Source organism: Tupaia chinensis, unplaced genomic scaffold (genome assembly GCF_000334495.1).
Source record: "Tupaia chinensis unplaced genomic scaffold, TupChi_1.0 Scaffold000232_1, whole genome shotgun sequence".
NCBI classification, from domain to species: Eukaryota; Metazoa; Chordata; class Mammalia; order Scandentia; family Tupaiidae; genus Tupaia; species Tupaia belangeri.
Genome location: NW_006159708.1, coordinates 1,107,584 through 1,129,550, shown reverse-complemented (window position 1 = coordinate 1,129,550; position 21,967 = coordinate 1,107,584). Strand labels below are relative to the sequence as shown.

The window sequence follows — 21,967 nt, the reverse complement described above, 5'->3', positions numbered from 1 at the left end:
CATTTCACTTCTATGTTTGCACAGTGTAAATAGATGTAATTGTAAGATGCAATTGAAGTAATATTATGCGTAGTAATTTGTTGCTACAATTCCTGTATTTCATATTTTGGGCAACCTTATTTTAAAATAGCTAAATTGTGGGCTAACAGGTAGCATAGTAGTTGAGGTGCTGGACTCTCATGTGACTGACCATGGTTTGAGTCCTAGAACCAGCAGCTTGAAACTCAAACTAGGTGTGTGTGCCCATAATCCTGAGAGGAGAATAGAGGAAATGGATTGCAGTGTGGCCATCTCCCCCAGGGGGGTGATTTCTCACTTTCGTCTCTTTATTGACCTCATGTGCCTATAGCAAAAATCTCTCAAAATAAAAATAGCTAATTTAAAACCAAATGTTCTAAAATAATTAGCTAAAGAAGTGTACCATTCTGTATTTTAAGGTTTTTGCCATAGGACGCGTATGCATGTATGAGAGAGACAGAGACAGTGAGGGGAAAGTGAGAAATCACCCCATAGGGGAAATGGCCACGCTGCAGTCCCTTCTTCTCCACCCTCCTCCTGGGATTTTGGGTGCACATCCACATCCACCTGGCGTGATTTTTCAAACCACCAGGTCCAGAATTGAACCACGGTTGCATATGTGGGAGTTCAGTACCTTACTTGCTAGCCCCAAAGCGTTACCATTCTTAAGACTTCCATATTTTTGCTACCATTTACTATAAGTTCTTATTTTTATCATTTGTTAAAGGATTAGAACATTGAAAAATAGACAAGCTCTAATTTGATAGGATTGTATTTTTAAAAATTTTATACATTCATTTATTAATTTGACCAGAGAGAGATGGGGGTGCGGGGAGTAATAAACCACCGGGTCCGGGACTCAAACCGTTGTTGGCCATGTGGGAGGCCATTGCCCTTAACCACCACTCGACCTGCCAGGCCCAGGAGGCATGGTAGTTAGGGTGATGGATTCGCACACGGCCACTGCAGTTCGAGTTCCAGACCCAGTAGCTTAAAACTCATGCCAGATGCATGTGCTTGTGTGCCCAAAATCCCAAGAAAGAAATGGAGAAGAGATTGCAGTGTGGGCTATCCCCTCACTTCCCCTCTCTCTGCCACTCTGTCTCTCTTTGGTAAGCACACATACCCTATGGCAAAAACCTTAAAAAAAATGCTAATTGTCCAAGGGCAGATATTTGTCAGGTATAACACTGGTGAAAGTAGAGTCAGATTAAATTCTATAAATAGGAGCATCCCTAAAAAGGCATGTAGGACTATAGGACCTGGCAGGTAGCATGATGGTTAAGGGTGTTGGACTCCCATGTGGCCAATCACAATTTGAGTCCCAGACCTAGCGGCTTTCTCTCTCTCTCTCTCTCATTCTCTCATTCTCTCACCCTCTCACCTTCTCAGTTTCTCACTCTGTCCCTCTCTGGTCAAATTTAAATAAATAAAGTTAAGTAATGCTTTAAAAACAGAACAAAAGTACTATGCCTCCTGCTGGCTCCTAAATTTTTTTTTTTTTGGAGAGGTTTTCGCTATAGGGTGCGTGCGCTCGCCAGACAGACAGAGAGAAACATAGAGATAGAAAGCGAGAAATCACCCCCCAGGGGGGATGGCCACGCCGCAATCCCTTCTCCTCCATTCTTCTCTCGGCATCTCTGGCACACATACACACGCACCTGGCGTGAGTTTTAAGCCACCGGGTCCGGGACGCGAACCGCGGTCGACTATGTGGGAGTCCAGTGACATAGCCATTACGCTAACTGCTGGTTCCCAACATTTTTTTTTTAAGTTAAGTTTTTTGTTATAGGGCATGTACATTGACTGGATAGAAAGAGGGAAAGGGTGAGAAATCATCCCATGGGGGGATGACCACACTACAGTCCCCTCTCTTCCAGGAGAAAGATTTTTGCTATAGGTCATGTGTGCTTACTGGAGACACAGAGATAGAATGGGATAGGATGGTTATGCCACAGTCCCTTCTCTTTCGTTCTCCTCTTGAGATTTTGGATATGTATGCACACATGCAGGTGTGAATTTCAAGCTGCTGGGTTGGGGACTTGAATCATGATCTGTTATGTGGGAGTCCATCAGCCCAACCACCATGCCACCTGCTGTTCTCCAGTTCCCCATTCTGTCAGTATTCTGGGCATGCACACATCCTCAGTATGTTAAGATGCTAGGGCCAGAACTTGAACCCTGGTTGTCCTGGTGGAATCTAGCTTCCTCTGAGCAGCACTTAACTGCTGTGCTGCAGGACCAGCCCACAGTGCTTTAAGGAATCTTTATTGGTATATAATCACATACAGAAGTAGACACACCTTTGTAATCAAGACTTGTGGAAAAATAGAACATTCAAACATAACATATAGGTGGACATTTCTTGAGCGTGGGAGTTTTAAACACCTAAGTGTTTACACTTTGAGGTCAAGGAAGATGGTATGTAATTAGAACTTTTCTACCCAGTTATCTCATCCAGCAGCAAATAACAGTAAAACCTCCCATGTTTGTTTTTAGGTGATGCCAAAATGGAAGATAAATGCCTAGGGAACCTTTTACAAGCTTCTAAAAAACAGCTTTTAATGCTAGGCCTTGTACCAAATTGGTCCCAAATATACTTCTCCATGTGTCGTCCCAACCTTGTTCTTCCTTATTTTAAGGATCCAACCTTTACTCATTTTCTGTTGCTGATATACAGGCTAGAAAAACTTAAATATAGGCTTGTGATACAATGTGACCCTTGGCCTAAGAGGAAGGAGAGTAGGGTACGTAAAACAGAAGGCTGTTCTGTTCACCATTAATTAGTCTTTCTTTATACCTGTGTCCTACTGAACTGTAACCAAGTGTGTTTTTTTTTCCCTGTGAGAAGACCCATTTCACTTCTCATAAACGTTTATATTTGTACTTAATATGAGCCCTCAGGCTAGTGGGAAGGGATAGGAATTAGTTCTTCAGATTGGTTGCTATCTAGTTTCTTAATGATTTCAGAGTAATGGAAATCGCAGTAACAAAATGACAGGCCCACTTTTGGTGTATCAGTACTGCACTACTTGAAACACAGTTTTTTAAAAAAGGATCCTTTTTAATAGAAAAGTTGGTGTGCTTGTTTTCTTCCCTGGACCATGAGGACAAAGATGTGATGTGAACATGTGAAGCCATCATTCATAGATAACTTAAGAGCCATTTATCTAAAATCAGGAGTTTAAAGTGCTCAGTAGAAAAGTACAATAAAAATTGAACAGTATGGACTGGCTCTTTGTGACATTGGTGATGCACTGCTCAAGGAGAAGCTGGAACCCCCAAAGTGACCTTGGTTCAGATCCTGACTTGATTACCCTGAAACATACCAGGGATGCATGCAAGTACCCAAGATCCATCAGGCCGCAGTTTTGAAGGAAGGGGGGATAGTGGCATGACTAGACTGTGGAGGGTGCTTGTGTCTCTCTTCTCCATTTACACTCATGGGAGCAGGCACATGCTTTATCATGAGTTAAGAAAAAGGGACCAACAGTTGGCATAATGGCTGTGTCACTGGACTCCCATATAGTTGACTGCGGTTTGGTCCCGGAGCCAGTGGCTTGTACTCACTGGGTATGTTTGTGTATGCGTACCCAAGATCCCGAGAGGAGAATGGAGGAGAAGGGATTGCAGTGTGGCCATTACCCCTGAGGAGGTGATTTCTCACTTTCTGTCTCTCTGTCTCTGACGAGCGCGTGCACCCTATAGCAAAAACCTCTTCCAAAAAAAAAAAGAAAGAAAGAAAAAATTGGAATAAGTAGAAACTGGAGACCTGTTTGCATTGTTTAAATATTTATTATTTAGGCTAACCAAATGAATATTAGAATGGAATGACAAAAGGAAATGTTTTTATATTCATTTGGTTAGCCTTTGGGAGTTTAAATTTTGCTTTATTTTTCTAAGGGCATTTAGTTTTCTAAACACCTGTGATTTTAGTGCAATGATTTAAGACATAATTTTAAGGCAGCATGATTTTTGAAAGTACGTGCATGAACACAAAGATCAGTAAGTTGTTTTTTCTTTACTGCATAATTTCCAAAAGCAAGGAAAAAGTCACTTTGCATTAAGTTTCTGAAATTTGTACACACTCTAGCTGTGTTCTTCTGTACACCCAGAAAATGCTTAAAAGCTATACCTTTAGGAAATACTAAGACAACTTAACTATTTTTATTCATGTACATTTGACTGTAAAAGAAAAGTTAACTGAAAATTATGTGGAATTAGTTTAAGTGGTCTTTATTTGCCAAGTCCATTTTTCATGCCCTTACGTGTTTATTTACTATGTACACCATTGCTTATCACATATTTGATGAACAAAAGAAGCAGATGTTTTAAAGCACCTGTGTTCTTTTTTGTAGCACATTTATAACTTGTGTCTATTGGAATCATGTAATATATTGCATGAGTATGAAGGAAGAACGTGTAAGTGTGATAAGTAAAAAGGAATAATATATTTAATTTATTAACACTTCTTTCTGGTTTTACTTTCACTCTCCTTTTGCCCTTGGTATTAAACTTTCCTTGTATTTTCTAAAAGGAGTGTTTCAGAAATAGATTTAGAAATAGAAACAGATTTCCAACACAACCATCTTCTGTTTTATTTTTGTTGTTGTTCATATGTAGTGTTGCAATATCTGTATCTACAATTCAGCTATATCCAAACTTGTAATTAAAAAAAAATTAGAATTGTAAACAGAAAACGAGGAAGGGCAATTCTCAAGCTTTGTGAAGCATTAATTCCTTCGATTATTTATTGAATGTTCACATTGTATAGAATGTTACCTGTAGGATACTAAACAAATGTAATACACTGTCTTTGCTTCAAGTTTCTTATAGTCTTAGGGAGAGCAGGCATGAGAAATGAAAGGACATTAGAGAAAAGGAATGTGAAAGATGCCATGTGAGTTGCTTGCCAAATTAGGGCGGAGACTTTATACTACTGGAAATTCCAGAGGCAGAGTCCTCAGGAGGTTAGAGAGTAGTCAAGGAAGGCTTCATGAAGAAGGTATGAATCGACATGATTAGAAAAAGGAATGAAAAAATTGTGAGGAGCAGGAAGAGAGCAGAGATACTGGAGTCAGGCACTATTATATTCAGAAGCTGGTAAGTGGCTGAAACCAATGGAAAGAGTATTATGCAGCTAACTTCAGGAAGGAGAGCTTATGGGAGGTTGCTGAGAAGTACCTGGCAGCCCTTGAATGTTCTTAAATTGACCAAGAATGAAATTTAAGGGACTGACGTAGCAAGCACCCGTTTACTTTGTAGCCCTTGATAATAAATAGAATCAGGAGGGTCTCACTGAACATTGTGAAATGAAAACTATTTTAAAATTGGGATTCTGTCATTTATTAGGACTATCTAACCTAATTAATGAAGGATGAGTTAACTTGAAAATTCCAAGGCATTAATTGATGATAGCATGTGTCAAGTCTTTTGAGAGGGACCATTGATGGGAATTAGGAAATAAAGAATGGTTGGGACCAGCAGATGGTGTACTGGTTATGTCGTTATAGGACTCCCATGTAGTGTGTGTGCATGTGTGCCCAAAATCCTGAGAGGAGAATGGAGGAGAAGGGATTGCAGTGTGGCCATCCGCCTTGGGGGGTGATTTCTGTCTCTGTCTCAGGCAAGTGCACATGCTGTATAGCAAAAATCTCTCTCAAAAGAAAGAAAATAATTGCCAGTGCTTCTGTGGTACCATCTATGAACAGGCTGCTTTTACTTAAGATGAGTGCCAGATGGTAAGTCAGAAATAGAACATTGAGAAAGACAGTTGCTCAAGATACTATACCTTAAAACTAAAAAAATATCTAATTTTGTTACTTAATTTCTTTTTTCTTCATAGAGATTTCTAGTCCATAATGGGCTTCCGATCTTACAGCATGACAGTTCTTCTTCCTCTGAATCAAATAATAGGTGACATTCATAGGTGCAGCACACTTCCCTGTGTATGCTCAAAATTATGTGCACTAGACTTGAAGCTGTCTTTAGCTTCTGAGTTCTCTGAGGTGGCCCTCTTTTTTTTTTTTTTTTTTAAATCCCCAGAACCTATCATGAGGTCTGACACTTCTTTTGAGTTTACATGTTGACTGAAGTGAACTAACTTATCTTGAGTAATCTATTCACCAGGAAGAATTAACCTGAGTGATAGCATACCCTTTTATTCTGACCATTTCTTCCTTTGTAAATAACTATCCCAGTATAAGTCCATCTCCCGCTTATTGAGAACTCAGAGTGAGTCAGTCTTTTGAAGTCTGCTCATAGACTACAGAAAGCTGTTAGGTTTTGCCTAGAATAATCAGTAATCAGTTGATACCTTTTTTCACCTAAATGCTGACTTTTCTACTGGACTGCTCTGTATGTGTGTGTGTGTACGTACATGTACATATACATACACATGCACACTAGCACAGGACATACTAACATACTAATCCTTTCAGGGACTCTAGGTTGCTGTGTCTTTCTATTGGGTTGTCAGAAAAGTCATGCTGCAATTTTGCCCAGAGAAACACATCATGACTTTTCCAGTGACCCAGTAGTTTCTGTCTTGTACTGCTTCATGTCATTTCTTAGTAAGCAGTAGTATGCAGGGTTAAAAAAAAACTGAGTAAGATCTGGGATTACCTGGTTTCCTCTGGCTTCCTTTAGTTCTTCCACATTGTACCTGACATCTTATTTGAATGGCTGGGTATGGGAACACTGTTAGAAGATGATACAGGAAAAAGAATTTGAATAAAGCCATAGAATGTAACATGTGGCATATAACATATGAAAGGAAAAACTGGGCTATTTTGACCAAGAAAGAAAATAATATCTGATTCTTCACTTGTGAAGTACATCAAGAGAAATATATATGTGTGCTCGTGTGTGTATATGAAATTGTCCTTTTTTTAGAGGTTTTTACTATAGGGCATGTGTGCTCGCTAGACAGACAGAAAGAGAGAAATCACCACCTGGGGGGATGGCCACACCGCAATCCCTTCTCGTCCATTCTCCTCTCCGGATCTTGGGCACGCATGCACATGCGCCTGGAGTGAGTTTAAGCCACCAGGTCTGGGACTTAAACCGCAGTTGACTACATGGGAGTCCAGTGACATAGTCATTACACCATCTGCTAGTTCCTGAACTCTTCTTGTAAAGACTTCATTTTTAAATATTACATTTACCCATGATGGTGTCTTTGCAATACTTAACAGTAGAGCAAAAATTTACAACTTCTTAATGCTTTTTTTTAAACGTCTATTCTGTATGCTAGGACAGTATTAGCCATTTTTGACTTTTTGTTTTCCTTGACTAGAGGGCACTTTTCCAACACTGCTTATTGAGTGGCAATTTAGATGCATCTTTCGAAGACTACTTTTTGAACTTGAGTGCTTTGGGGATAATTTTTACATCTTTTACCAATCTAGAGATAGAGTATGGAAAATCCCCTTTTTACTCTTTTTCTTCCTTTCTTCTTTCTTTATAATCAGCTTCTACCATTCAAAGCCAGCTTGCGTGCCTTCCTATGCTGAGCCATAGTCATTTTCCCCTTCTCAGAACTTGGAACTGCCCCATACCCCTTCTGGCACCTAACAGATACTCTGGGTTAATCATGGTTTTCTATTTTTAGTGGAACTATTTCATAATTAACACTCACATCAAGTAGTAGAACATGGGCACACTCAGTTTGCCAGATACCTTGCTTCAAAAATTCTTAATCAGTATTTTGAGGAAATACACAATACTTAGTAACCCCATTAATGCCTTGTGAAAATTCTGATTATCCTAACAGGTAATGAGAAATGTAAAGAAGACAACTTCCTGAGGGTTTAATAGTTTTCCTAAATACCGTTGCAATAAAGACTTGGTAAACGGCCCTGGAAACTATAGTCCAGAGCAACCGGCCCCACCTTTTCTGGCACCAGGGACTACTTTTGTGGAAGACATTTTTTCCATAGATTTGGGAGGGAAGGGCAACAGTTTCGCAATGATTCAAGTGTATTACATTCATCTTGCACTTTATTAGTATTACATTGTAATGCATAATTAAATAATTACACTACTCACCATAGTACAGAATCAGTGGAAACCCTGAGCTTGTTTTCCTGCAACTAGATGGCCCACTTGTGGCTCCTATGAGAACTAATGCTACAGCTGACCTGATAGAAGGTGAAGCTCAGGTGTAATGCATATGATGGAGAGAGGCCGTACATACAGATGGAGCTCTGCCGGCATGCCCATCACTCACTTCCTACTATATGAACCCGTTCCTAACAGGCCATGGACCTGTGCCAATCCATGGTCTGGGCTTTGGGGTTTTGGGTAAATACCTAGGAGTTGTCTGGTGTGTTTAACTTTATAAAAACTGACAATGTATTTTCTAAAATGCATGTTCCATGTTTTATTCTTACTAGCAATGTATGAAAATTCCTGTTTTCTCACTACTGGGTCTTGTTAGTCTTCCTACTTTTACCCTCTTTTCTTATTTTTTTTCTTTATTCTCTTCCTTATTTTTTTCCTTCCTTTTTTTTGGGGGGGGGGGAGGTTTTTGTTATAGGGCATGTGCACTCACCAGAACGAGACAGAGAGTGAGAACAAACCCCAGGGCAGATGGCCACACCGCAGTCCCTTCTCCTCTGTTCTCTTGGGATATTGGGCACGCACGCACATGTACCTGGCGAGTTTAAGCCACTGAGTCTGGGATTCGAACCGAAGTCGAATACATGGGAGTCTAGCGACATAACCATTAAGCCAACTGCTGGTCCCCCTTCTTTTTAAGATTTTTGCCATAGCATGTGTGTGCTCACCAGAGAGACACGGAGAGAGGGAAAGTGAGAAATCACCCTCCGGCAGGACCAACCATGCCACAATCACTTTTCCATTCTCCTGGGATTTTGGGCAAATACACATAGGTACCCAGCATGATTTTCAAGCCACCAGGTCTGAGATGCCAATTGTGGTCAGTCATGTTGGGAATCCGGCGCCCTAACCACTACACTACCTGCTGGTCCCTCTCTCCTTACTTTTTTTGCTAGAGGACACAGGGATTTGCCAGAGAGAGGGAAGAGTGGAAAGCAATGCCCTGTAGACATTATCATGCCATAATCCTTTATCTTTCATTTCTCCCTTTTGGGGTTTTGGGCACTCTGGCACATGTGGCTGGCATTTTTGTCAGGCCACTGTGGCTTGAACCATGCAATCAGTCTTAACTCCCAGGCCCAGTTTTACTTTAAAATTTCTTTGTGATTTTAATTTGTATTTCCTGGTAAAGATCTCTGGAAAATTGAACATCCTTTCAGGTATTTTTATGCCACCTGTATATCTTTAGTGAAATGTGTGTTCAAATTCATGCCTACTTTTAAATGAAGTTATTTGTCTTCTTAGGAATTTTCAGAGTTTTTTCTGTGTTATAACTCCAAGTACTTTATCAGATCTGTGTTTTACAGTTACTTTCTCAAAGACTATGGCGTTTCTTTTTTTTTTTTTTTTTTTTTTTTAGATAGTGTCTTCAGAAGAGCAGGGGTTTTTTTTCTTTCTTTCTTTTTAAAACTTGTGTAGGACACTTGTGTTTGTGCTTACCAGACAGAGAGACAGTGAGAGAGGAAAGAAAAGTGAGAAAGCACCCCCCCCCCAGGGAAAAATAACCACGATGTATTACCTCCTCCTTCACTCTTCTCTTGGGATTTTGGGCACACGTTCACACAAGCCGGGAAGTTTTTCAAGTTGCTTTATTCACTACCTAATCTGGCTGACTCCAGATGTTCTTATTTTCTTTTTCTGTTTTTTAGGTTTTTGCCAGAGGGTGTGTGTGCTCACTGAAGTGTGTATGTGTGTGTGCTCACTGAAGTGTGTCTATGTGTGTGTGTGTGTATGTGTGAGAGAGAGAAAGAAAGAGAGAGAATAAGGAATCACCCCCTAGGACAATGGCCACACCGCAATTCCTTCTCCATTCTCATTCTTCTCTTGTGATTTTGGGCATGCATGCATATCCACCTGTCATGATTCCCAGGTATGGGACTTAAACCATGGTAGTCCATGTGGGAATCCAGCGCCTTAACCACCACACCACCTTCTGGCCCCCAGAGATTGTTAATTGTCAACATGTTTGTATATTTTTCTTTGTAGTTATAAAATTAATACTAGACTATTATAAAAAAATTAAAGAATATTGAAATATATCTTTCCTGTGTAATCCATTTCACTGCTATTTAAACACATAATTTAGTGAAAGAGAAATGCATAATATATGCAAAGGTAATATTTTTGCTTTAAGAAATATGTTTTGAAAGTTTGTTTTGTATTTCAGAACTAATATTTTTCTTTATGTTTAAGAAATTTTTTAAGGGGGAAAAAATACCTCTTGAAATTCTCCAGATAACCAGTATTGTTCTTCTTTTATTCTAGTGTCATTCAAGATAAATTCTGTGGGATTATAAATATCTCTGTGGAGGGCCTACATGATGTCATGACAGAAGATCCTGAAACAGGAACTTATAAAGAGTAGGTGTATTGTTCAGTTAACCCTAATTAGATTTGGGAAATAATTAAATACACGCTACATGCATTTTGTTCACTTTCATTGTAGCTTTCATGCAGAAATGTTATCTGTATATTTATCATTTGATTTTTTTTATATCTGCTTTATTGTTATAATGATATCTGAATTGGGCTTTATATAACTATTAATTTGTAGGAATCTTTTATTACTTATTGTATCTTTTTGTGGTTAGTAGAATTGCTATACTTTTCCACTTATTACTAATAGCAATAAAGGATATGTTTTATAGTTTGATAAGCAAGGCCTAATGAAATTCCAGACTATTTAACTTCTCATTAATAACAGTTTTCTGTGTTCTTTATAAAGGCTTCCCTTTTAAATAATATTTTGTTTAAAAAATCAGAAGCAAATGTATGTTGTTGAAGCTTATTAAGCATAGATAAACAAAAATGTGTCTGACATGTAACTTAGTTTTTGAGAAAATAAAGAACTCAAATTGGAAGCATCAATCTTTTGTTTCTAAAAACTAAACGTAGGAAACCATTCATGCGTATAGGTAGTTTTTCAAAACAGCATAAGGGTTTATAGAACACAACTGTAAATAATAGTTTTTACATATAATATGTACAACCATTTATGAAATATTTAGGATTTGTTCTGATGTTCTTTGCCCTTCTTTGTGGAGTATATAATACTTAATTGCAGGGAGGGCATGGCTGATGGCCAAATGAAAACACTTGTGTTGTATGTATAAAGGCAGTTATGCATGTATAGCAAAGAACACACAAAAAGAATTTTAGATTGTGCTTTAATAGAAAGCCAGAGAAAGAAAAGACATTATGCGTTGTAGTCTTTAGGGAGTAAGAGTTAGGATGTGGGAAGTAGAACAAAAATCATAAGATGTTTTCATTGTCAGAGATGAGATTCTGGATTTTGTTAGACGTAAAATTTAGAAATTATCTATTGTGCTCTATTATCTTAACAACTAGGATACTAAGCTCAGAAAAGTGCAGTGTCACAGCAAATTTGTGTAGGAGTCTAAGACTACAACCAAAGGCTTCTGACTGAGTGTGCTGAGCTCAGCCATGAAAAAGTTTTGGTTAGAAGGGGAAAATGGTAGAAGCAAGGAAAACAAACTGGCTAGGAAACTATTATTGAATAATTGAGATCAAACCTAGAAAGGCCTAAATTTGAAGGCTAGTTTTCACAGTTAACTAGAATATATCACCACTGTTTTCTTCTTTCTCCAGAATTGTTTGGTGTTTGTTTTTTACACTGGGATTGTATTTGGCACAAGGAAACGCAACAGAGCAGCAGATTACCTAAGTTTTTTGAATCTTAGTTTCTAATACTAGCTAGACTCGATTCTCTATAAATCTCTCTACTTCTGAATTACATAGAGTTCTATAAATTTTGCTGTATGAGACTGTAGGGCATAATTAGACCTTCAGAAAAGTCTACATGAGAAACATAAAATAGTTACTTCTGTAGCTAACTTGGCCTCCAACTTTCCCTTTCTGTTTATTTAAACAGTTTATTCAAAGAATGTTAATCTTTTTGGTTCTGTTAAATTCTTATTATAGTCTCAGTTGATAATGAATTGAAAGAAAAGGAAGAAAATCTTGCTTTCAGACCAGCCACTGGTATGATGGTTAAGGCAGCTCAATCCCAAATGGTCAACTGTGCCATTTGAATCCTAGACTCAGTGGCTCGGAATGTTTGCGTGCATTCCCGAAATCCTGAAAGGAGAATGGAGTAGAAGGGACTGTGGGCGACCCTCCCCTATGGGAGGTGCTTTCTAACTTTTCCGCTGTCTCTCCTGTGAGCACATGTGCCCTCCAGCAAATTTTTAAAAAGAAGAAGAAAGAAAGAAAATCCTGCTTTTTCTATCTGTATAAGTAGTATATTAAGGTTCTCCAGAGAAACAGCAATAATAGGAGAGAATATGTGTGTGTGTGTGTATTAGGGGACTTCAAAATGTTTATGAAAAAAATTAATTAAAGAGTAAGCTTATTTCAGTGCAGAAAATTTAGAAATCTTTATGCAGCTTTTTCATGATGTATATTTTCTATGAACTTTGTTGAAGACCTCTTATATACATAAAGAGATTTATTATGTAATTATGGAGGATTTAAAGTTCAAGATCTACAGTCAGCAAACAAGAGACCTAAGGAGAGTCAGTGGTGTAAATTCTAGCCCAAATCCAAAGTAGGAGAAACAGACACCCTAGTTTAAAGCAGGCGGACAATGAATTCCCCCTCATCAATGTTTTTGTTCTATTTCAACCTGCAGTAGACTGAGCCCCATCTACATTGGAGAGGGCCATCTTTACTCAGTCTGTGGATTCAAATGTTGATCTTAACCCAGAAACAGCCTCACTGACGACACCCACAATAAAGTTTAAATAGGTACCTGGGCACCCTATAGTACAGTCCAGCTGACACATAACATTAGCCATCACAATAAAGAAAGCTTCTTGATAGTTACCTTATGTCTTTATTCAAACTTACTTATTCTAGGCACTGTCTGGTGTGAAGCAGCAGCTGAGTGTTCTGAAAGAGCTGATTGCCTTGATGTGGGGAGATAGGGAACAATGGAGCAAAACTAGCTGCCCAGAGGAAGGGGTCCAAGGAAATGGAGAATAACTTCTGAGGATGTGTAGTGGATTAGAGCCAACTAGTGTGTGAAGTATGAAGGATTTTGGAGATTTGCTATACCTAGTGGAGAGTCATTGGTGCTTTTATAGCACGGAAGTAACATGATTCAATTTATGCTTAGAAAGGTCACTTCGGTACACTGTAGAGGATAAATGGAGGGGTAGATACTCGTGAATAGTCTCAGACTAGTGGAACAGCCTGGGATGCCTGTTAAAAATGCAGATTCTGGGACTAGCAGAAATCATAATGGTTATATCACTGGAGTCCCACATAGTCAATCGTGGTTTGAGTACAGACCCGGCAGCCTAAAACACACCAGGCATGTGTGCATGAGTGCTCAAAACCCCAGTAGAATAGAGAAGGGGTTGTGCCATGGCCATGCCCCCGGGGGATGATTTCTTACTTTCTGTCTCTGGCAAGCACACACACCCTGTAGAAAAAAAATCTCTCTTAAAAAAAAAAGTGTCTCTCTCCAGAGTGCACATGCTGTATAGGGAAAACAAACAAACAAACCAAGATTCTTCTTTCAGTAGTTCAGGCCCATTATATCAGAATCTTTGGGATTAGGACAATAGAACCTGATTGTAAAGAGGATCCTTGATTCATGTACATGGTAAAATAATATACTGATTTGTATATGGGGAAACCATTAGGAAGCTATAATAGTAATCTTATTTTGGTGAGTGGTTTTGGGGTAAATTAGATTTGGGAGGAATAATTGGTAGGAATTGGTGATGAGTGGTAGGAGTGGCTGGAGAGGATTCAAAGATATTCATAGTTTGAGTGACTTGTGACACAAATGCGTATCATAATTCAAAAAATCATTGTGCTTATACCTGATAGCCTGTGTTTATAATTGTACCCTCACATATCCTCATAACATACTCAAATAAGCATTTTAAAATTTAAATAATTTGTATAAAAAGTGGAAATGATTTTACTTCTCTTCTAATGATCTTATTTTTCATTTTACTTAGAAAAGTTTATCTTTTTTAAAAAATAATTATTTTATTTAACTTTTTTTATTTACTTGTTTATTTTAATTTGACTGGAGAGGGACAAAGTGAGAGGGAAAGAAAGTGAGAAAGCAAGGTGCCAGGTCTGGGACTTGAACAGCGGTTGGCCATGTGGGAGTCCAGTGCCCTTAACCACCATGCCACCTGCTGGCCCCAAAAAAGCTTATCTTCTAAGATAAATGGATAGTCAGCAGTTGGCTGTTTTGAGTCTTTGTTTGTTTGTTTTCTCCATATGGCATGTGCACTCTCTGGAGAGAGACACCGAGAAGGGGAAAGTGAGAAATCATCCCCCAGAGGGATGGCCACACTGCAGTCCCTTCTCCTCCACTCTTCTCCTGGGATTTTGGGCATGCACACACACATGCCAGGCATGATTTTCAAGCTGCCAGGTCCCCTAGGACTTGAACTGTGGTTGGCCAGGTGGGAGTCCAGAACTATAATCCCCCTGCCACCTGCTTGCCCTGGCTGTTATTAATCTTGATACTTGCATTTCTTAAGAATAATACAGAAAGGAAATCATTTTAGAAGAAGGAAGAGTCCTATGTTAAAAGTTTATGAATACAGGGGACTGGCAGGTGGTATGGTGGTTAAGGATGCTGGATTCCCACATGGCCAACCACGGTTCAAGTCCCAGACCTGGCAACTTGCTTTCTCCCCCCCCCCCATCTTTCAAATTAAAATAAATAAATAGTTAAATAAAATAATTCGAATTCTTTTTTTCTTTCTTTTTTTTTTGAGAGGTTTTTGCTACAGGGCACGTGTGCTCACCAGAGAGACAGAAAGCAAGAAATCACCCCCCCCCCCAGGGGATGGCCACACCATAGTCCCTTCTCCTCCATTCTCCTCTCGGGATCTTGGGCATGCACGCACACATGCCCGGAGTGAGTTTCAAGCCACTGGATCTAGGACTTGAACCATGGTTGACTATATGGGAGTCCAGCAACATAGCCATTACGCTAACTGCTTGTCCCAATAAAATAATTCTTTTTTTAAAAAAGTTTATATAGATTTATTTATTTAGTTTTTTTATTATTGTTTTTCTCAGTTAATAGAGATCTCATTTTATTAATCCAGGAAAGCACATTAATGAGGCCAGAGATTTATCTTCTCCTTATCTGAAGAGTGTCTTTAAATAGTAATTTTGTTGTAAAAAAAACATTAAAAAATGAGATTGACAACCTACTGCCAAAGCATGGGAGGTAAAAGGAAGAATCCAACCAGCATTTTAAGATGCCTAGAGGCACACAAATTGATTAGAGAAAGACCCTTATGTTGTGGTTTTTATGACTAGAGAACTTAAAAGATAGCAGCTATAGAGGAAGTAGTTTTATTAAAAACAAAAGTAAAATTTAGACTTTTATAAGGATTTTCTTCCTCCTCCACTTCATACATGTGTATCCACCAGATGGTTCCTCAGAATGAAATAGAGAAACTAGAAGACACCTTGGTTTCCCCATTCTGATATTTTTAACTATGTCATTCTAACTTGTGTCAGTCTTAGTGACTTCTTTAGGAATCTTGCTTTTTTCACTTTCTCCTCTCTAATCTATTTTGTTCAATTTTTGGAAATCTAAAAGTCTTGTTTCTTACAGGATAAACTTTATGGGGCCTTATTCTATTAATAACTTCAATCTACACACTAGTTTTTTTCCCTCTGTTCCCTTTAATACTTAGGGCTTTACTAATAATATTTCCTGCAGGAGACAGTTTCAACTTTGGGCTTTTCACCCATACATACTTTTCAGTTTCTACTTTTTTATTCCATTGATCCAAACTAATGTGCGTTATAGAATTGCAAAGCAAAAAAAAAAGTAATAACATCCTGCCCTTTGAATATTTTTCTGTCAGTGAAGGAAAGAAAAGTATGTATGTATACCTCTAGAATATATCCATTACTAATGTGGTATCTTCTAACGTAGGGAAGATACAACAGAATGTTTTTACTATGTGAGTAAGTTAACAAATTTTGGAATACAGTGAAAGAAATTGCTACAAAATAAAGTATGCTTCCATTTATTGTAGTTGAAAATTGAAGTCTGGAACTGGCACGTGGTGTGGTTGGGGCGTTGGACTCCCACATAGCTGACCATGGTTTTGAGTCCTAGAACTGGCAGCTTGCTTTCTCAATTTCCCTTTTTCTGTTTCTCTCTGGTCAAACTAAAAAATAATAAATAAAATTAAATAATTGTTAAACAATTGAAGTCTGTAGCAGGCATAAAATGGCAAATGTGGAAGCCCATCTTATTATTCAGTTCTAAAATACAAACTGGGGGCTGGCTCTGTGATGCAACAATAATGGACTATTCAAGAGAAGCTGGATCCTTTATGGAAACCATGGCTCAAATCCCTGGCTTGGTCAGCTTGAAACAAGCCAGGTATGCTCATGATGGCCCAAGATCTGACAGACTGGAAGAATGGGGTCACACTGTGACCAGGCCATGTAGAAGATGCCCACACACACTACCGTGAATAAAGAAAAACAATTACAAAAAAGTATGAACTGGGATCTAGATTCATTCAAGACACTTCGCTTCATTGATTATTTTTTGAGTTGATAGGACGTTGTAGTTTTTTCACTGTTGCCAGAGTCCATTGGCCCTACTGTATGTTATACTGTATTACATCATGGACAAAAGTAGTCGCCACTCTGAGAGGTCAAAGTCTTGCAGTGAGTTAGGGATTGAGTTTTTGCTGTTTTTCAGGACTTCTGATTTCCAGCCTAAGTTTTTACTGTTTGAGCTTACCTAGTGTGCACTGGCTTGGTCAGAGGCATTTACTCCAAAAGTTGTTTTATTTTGTTGGTGGGGAATAGGGATGAAGGATACCCATGGGTCCTCTGCAAGACTAAGCCTGATCAAGTTTCTGGTATCAGCGGCTGTCCTTAACCCTAAATTAAAAGTTACAACACATAGGAGAAACCAAGTTTCTTTTGCCACAGTTGATTGGTTAGGGACCTGACTACATACATGACTGAATTATTCTATGCTAAATTAGGCAACAGTGAGTCTTGTTACATCAACTTGATTTACTAGACAGTTTCACGTCTTGTCTCCCTGGAACCAGTGTTGACTGAATAGGAAACTGTGTTTCTATTATCTCTGCTAATGGTGAGGAGCAGTGGTGCAGATAATCAAAATAAAATGATTTATAACTGTCCTGAAGGTACTAATGCTGTCATACCATTGTAATACTATCTGGAGAACAAAGTTGATTCTTACATAATTAATAGTGTTTGCATGTGTAATGGTCTGCAGATATGTGGAGATGAAGAGAAAGTATTAATTTTAAGTGTATCATTTTTTAGAAAGTTATAAAGGGTGTACTTCCCTTTTGTCAAGTGATGGAGGTTTGGTTTAAACATAGCTATAAATAAGTTTGCTATACTTTTTTTTATCTTAAATGCCCAAGTAAAATGCTCTGAAGTTTTTTTTGGTGTGACCCTTTTAAAATAAGATAGATTTTCATAACTAAAAAAGTTTTTGAAATTATAAATATATCTAGTTTTTCTCGTATTTTGGTACATAGAAACATTAATGTTCTCAAGATTTTTGAAGGCTTATTTTTAGTATGTTACAGACATTTTTATCTACATATACATGGATTCTTTTCTTGTTAATTGTAGCTGTATGCTGATGTCTCATCTTGAGGAACCAAAAGTAATAGAAGATGAAGAACCACCCACAGAACAAGATAAGAGGAAAAAGATGGTAAGTCATAGAAGTAGCTTAAATAGGTTATCGGTTTATTTTTCTGTTTATTTATATATCCATCCATCCGTCATCCCATGTTGCAGAATTAACCTAAAGTATCTGACTTTCGAAATTTGGAGTGTTCCCTAAAATAGTATTCCTAGTTCAGGTTGTCGAGGTTAACTTTTCGTCTTAAATAGTGTTCCTTTTTTTTTTAAATTGTTTTATTTAGCTTTATTTATTTATTTACTTTATTTGACCAGAGAGGGACAGAGTTAGAGAGCGAGAGAGAGGAAAGTGAGAAAGCAAACCACCAGGTCTGGGACTTGAACGTGGTCAGCCATGTGGGAGTCTAGCGCCTTTAACCTCCACTCCACTGCTGGCCCCAAATAATGTTCGTTTTTTTCAGCAGAGCAGTGAATTTATTTTTTGACTTGTAAAAAATATGTGACTCTCAAACCTTAATTTAAAATGCTTATTCTTCTGCTCTGAGGTGATATGCTAAAATTGCTTACATTCCTTATTATCTTATGGGTCTTTACAATGAACTTTTTCTCAGTGCTTCATAAGCATTTATATAAATGCCCTTACAGGTGCTCTCATGCATGCTTGCTAACATGTTCGCTCTCTGGCGAGTACACACATCCTCTGGCAATAATAATTGTTAAAAAGCCTTTAAATTATCTGCTAACTCGTTATGAATACCATTAATTCTCACTATAGGAATCTGAGAAGAAAAAATAACAAAAAATATAGAAAATTTCTAAATTATCTTGTCTTTGGAAATTATTAATCATCTTGAGTTTTTAAATAAACTTTTTTCACCATGAATATAGAATAGGTACATAATACACTTTTTTCCTCAACTCTTTGTTTTCTTTGCCTCACCAGTTACTAATTTTATTGTACCTTCTTTCCTCACTAGCAAAATGAAAACGATAATATGCACTTCATATGTAGGATTATATATATATATATATGATAGTTATGGGATAATACTGGGCATCCAATAATTACTATATAAATATTACTTTTCAATATTATTTTAATTTGATTATTGAATGATTCTACATTTACCCTTGAGGGCTTCATTTTTAGTTTATAATTAATGTAAAACTGTTCTGACAATCTTCTTTTAACCTGTGCATGAGTTTAATATCTTTTATTTAGCTTTTATTTCTAGATATTGTCTCCCTAGCAGCTAGTGTAGCACATGAACAATATCTAAGGGTTGTTTAGACCTGAATTCTAGTCTTATTATTGGTGATTTTGAACAAGCAGCTTGTCTCTCTGGAATGTGAAGTAAGAGGGAAAATTAGTGGATTTCTAGGGCCTGTGGGCTGAAAGATTATGTGATTTTCATATTTTTAATCTCTTAATACCATTCTTTTCCTTCTCTACTACATAGTGTTTGTGAGTATACTTCCAGAAGTATTTGTCCTTTGAAATGAGACTGTTATATGGTGTCCTAAGTAAATGAAATACTGTTTTCTTCATTTATAGTGATGACAGCCTCTTGGGTATAACCTAACAGTTGCCTTTCTCTCACTTTCACCCCCACTTTTTTGGGGGGAGGGGAAGAAGTTTTTGCTATAGGGCACTTACACTCGCCAGAAAGACAAAGAAAGAGACAGAGAGACAGAGACAGAATGCAAGAAATCACCCTCCTCCCCCTGGAGATGGCCACACCACAATCCCTTCTTCTTTATTCTCCTCTTGGGATATTGGGCACACACACATATGAGTCCGGCGTGAGTTTAAGTCATCGGGTCTGGGACTTGAACTGCGATCGACTACATGGGAGTCCAGCGACATAGCCATTGCACTAACTGCTGGTACCCCACTTTTTAAAGCTTTGAGTATATTATGGAAGTTACAGAAAAATACAGTATTTTTCTTCACAAGATTCTGAACTTGTAAATGAGTAATAGAAATTTCATCATCAGTTTTTGTACATACTTTATTAATGTCAGTCTAGAAGATCTACCGTTAACAAGTGAGTCTACTCAAGTCTGTTTTTTTTTTTTTTTTGAGAGGTTTTTGCTATAGGGTGTGTGTGCTTACCAGACAGAGACAGAGAGGCAGAAAGCAAGAAATCACCCCCTCCCCAGGGGGGATGGCCATGCCACAATCCCTTCTCCTTCATTCTCCTCTCGGGATCTTGGGCACGCACACACCTGCGTCTAGCTTGAGTTTTAAGCAACTGGGTCTGGGACGTGAACCACAGTCAACAACATGGGAGTCCAGTGACAGCCATTACGCTAACTGCTGGTTCCATCAATTCTGTTTTTTATTCTATATATAATCTGCAGTCACATATAGTAGTTTATTTTAACTCTGCTCAGAAGTTATGTTTCTGTTAATATATTATTTCTACAAATGTTTCTTGCTGGTTTTTTTTTTTTTTTTTTTTTTAGAGGGTTTTTTCTTAGGGCCGCTGCCGTTGAGACAGAGAGACAGAAAGTGAGAAATCACCCCCCAGGGGGGATGACCACGCCACAACCCCTTCTCCTTCGTTCTCTTCTCGGGATCTTGGGCACGCACGCACACGTGCCCGGCGTGAGTTTTAAGCCACTGGGTCTGGGACGCGAACCATGGTCGACTACTTGGGAGTCCAGTGACATAACCATTACGCTAACTGCTGGTCCCTCTTGCTGTATTTTAATAAATCAGAGGATACAGCTAGGATTTTGTCCCTCTCAATTAATTGACAGTGACTTTTCTTTTTATCCTCTTTCTTTCATTGTAAGCCTTCTATCTGTTTTATTACTGTTTTCAACAGAAATATCATTTTAGAAACTTTTAACAATTTTCTCAATCATTTGTACCTGCCAAGTAGGTATTTCCTAGTAGTTCTGTTGATCTGATCAAACCGTGATTGATGGGCAGACTTCTTGGTGCCTAAAAGTGTGGCTTTTAATAGGTGCTTGGCATATGTTCGTTGAATAGGATGAGTGACTGAATGGCCTATGTTTGTTGAATGGATGAGTGACTGAATGAACAAATGAATGAATGAGGGACACAGTCCCGGCCCTCAAGGAGCTCACAGACCAATCTGGAGACAGAGAAAGCTGAGGTTCTGGGTCGCCAATATAGCGGTTGTGGTATTTTGACATCTCTAGCTGGGCAGTGGGGACAAGAGCTAACTTCACCCTTTGGCCTCCCAATCACTGATGTCTCCTGGTCTGGGGTTATGCTGGGTGAATAGATGGCCACTTCATTAGACTGACATTTTAGCCAGTGTCTTCTAGGGACTAGAGGTAGATAATGCAAATGTCCAAGCATTTGACATGGTCTTCCTGCATGGCTTGCTCCTGAAAATGAAGTTCCAACCATTGTACATGGCTGGGGCAGATCTGTTTCTGCCACCTACTTCTAGGACCACATTGGATATAGGTGGTTGTTCATAATGCTGTAATCATAGCTGTCCCCTTTGGGGCAGCTCTGCTGAACTCTCGGGAAATAGGAGCAATCATGGGTAAGGCAACAGCAGTTGGTGGGACCCATGGACTGTCCTGATCTGTTAAACCACAGTGACAGCCATGGGTAAGGTAGCTGAGAAGGGACCAGTTCCCTATTACATGCTTGATCATTCCATAGAGCTCTAGGAGCTGCCCTGATTTTTAGGACAAGCCTGCAGGCCATCCGCAGGCCCAGGATTAGGTGCAACTTCATTACAGGACTGGATCCTTGGGTAATGTGGCAGTTGGCCCCCCTTCTTACCCAACCTCACCCCCTGGAACAGACTCCATAAGAGCTAAGGAGAAAATCTTAAAAGTAGTAAGGAAAAAAGTGCATTATATATACAGGAACAGAGTTTGGAATATAGCAAACTTCTCATGAGAAACTCTAGGCAAGCTGCCAACTGTGCAACATATTTAGATACTGAAAGAAAAAAAAAATCTTTTATTCTCACATTGCTGAATTACTCTTTTTAGATTAAGTTGTTACTGTTGAAATATAAACTTTTTAAAAAAATATTTAATTTAATTTATTTATTTTAATTTGACCAGAGAGGGATAGAGAGAGAGAGACAGAGTCAGAAAGCAAGCTGCCGGGTACAGGACTCAAACCACCGTCAGCCATGTGGAAGTCCAGCACCCTTAT

At 38.5% G+C, this 21,967-nt stretch overlaps 1 protein-coding gene across 2 annotated transcripts in view; it reads left to right on the top strand.

Moving 5' to 3' along the window:
* Positions 1-21,967, top strand: part of IPO11 (importin 11) — a 229,725-nt gene that overhangs the window by 187,877 nt on the left and 19,881 nt on the right. For both annotated transcript variants that reach the window (XM_006148320.2, XM_027771805.1), the window contains exons 28-29: positions 10,405-10,500; positions 17,794-17,878. In XM_006148320.2, the coding sequence (XP_006148382.1) occupies positions 10,405-10,500; positions 17,794-17,878 (181 nt within the window). The remainder of the gene's footprint in view (positions 1-10,404; positions 10,501-17,793; positions 17,879-21,967) is intronic.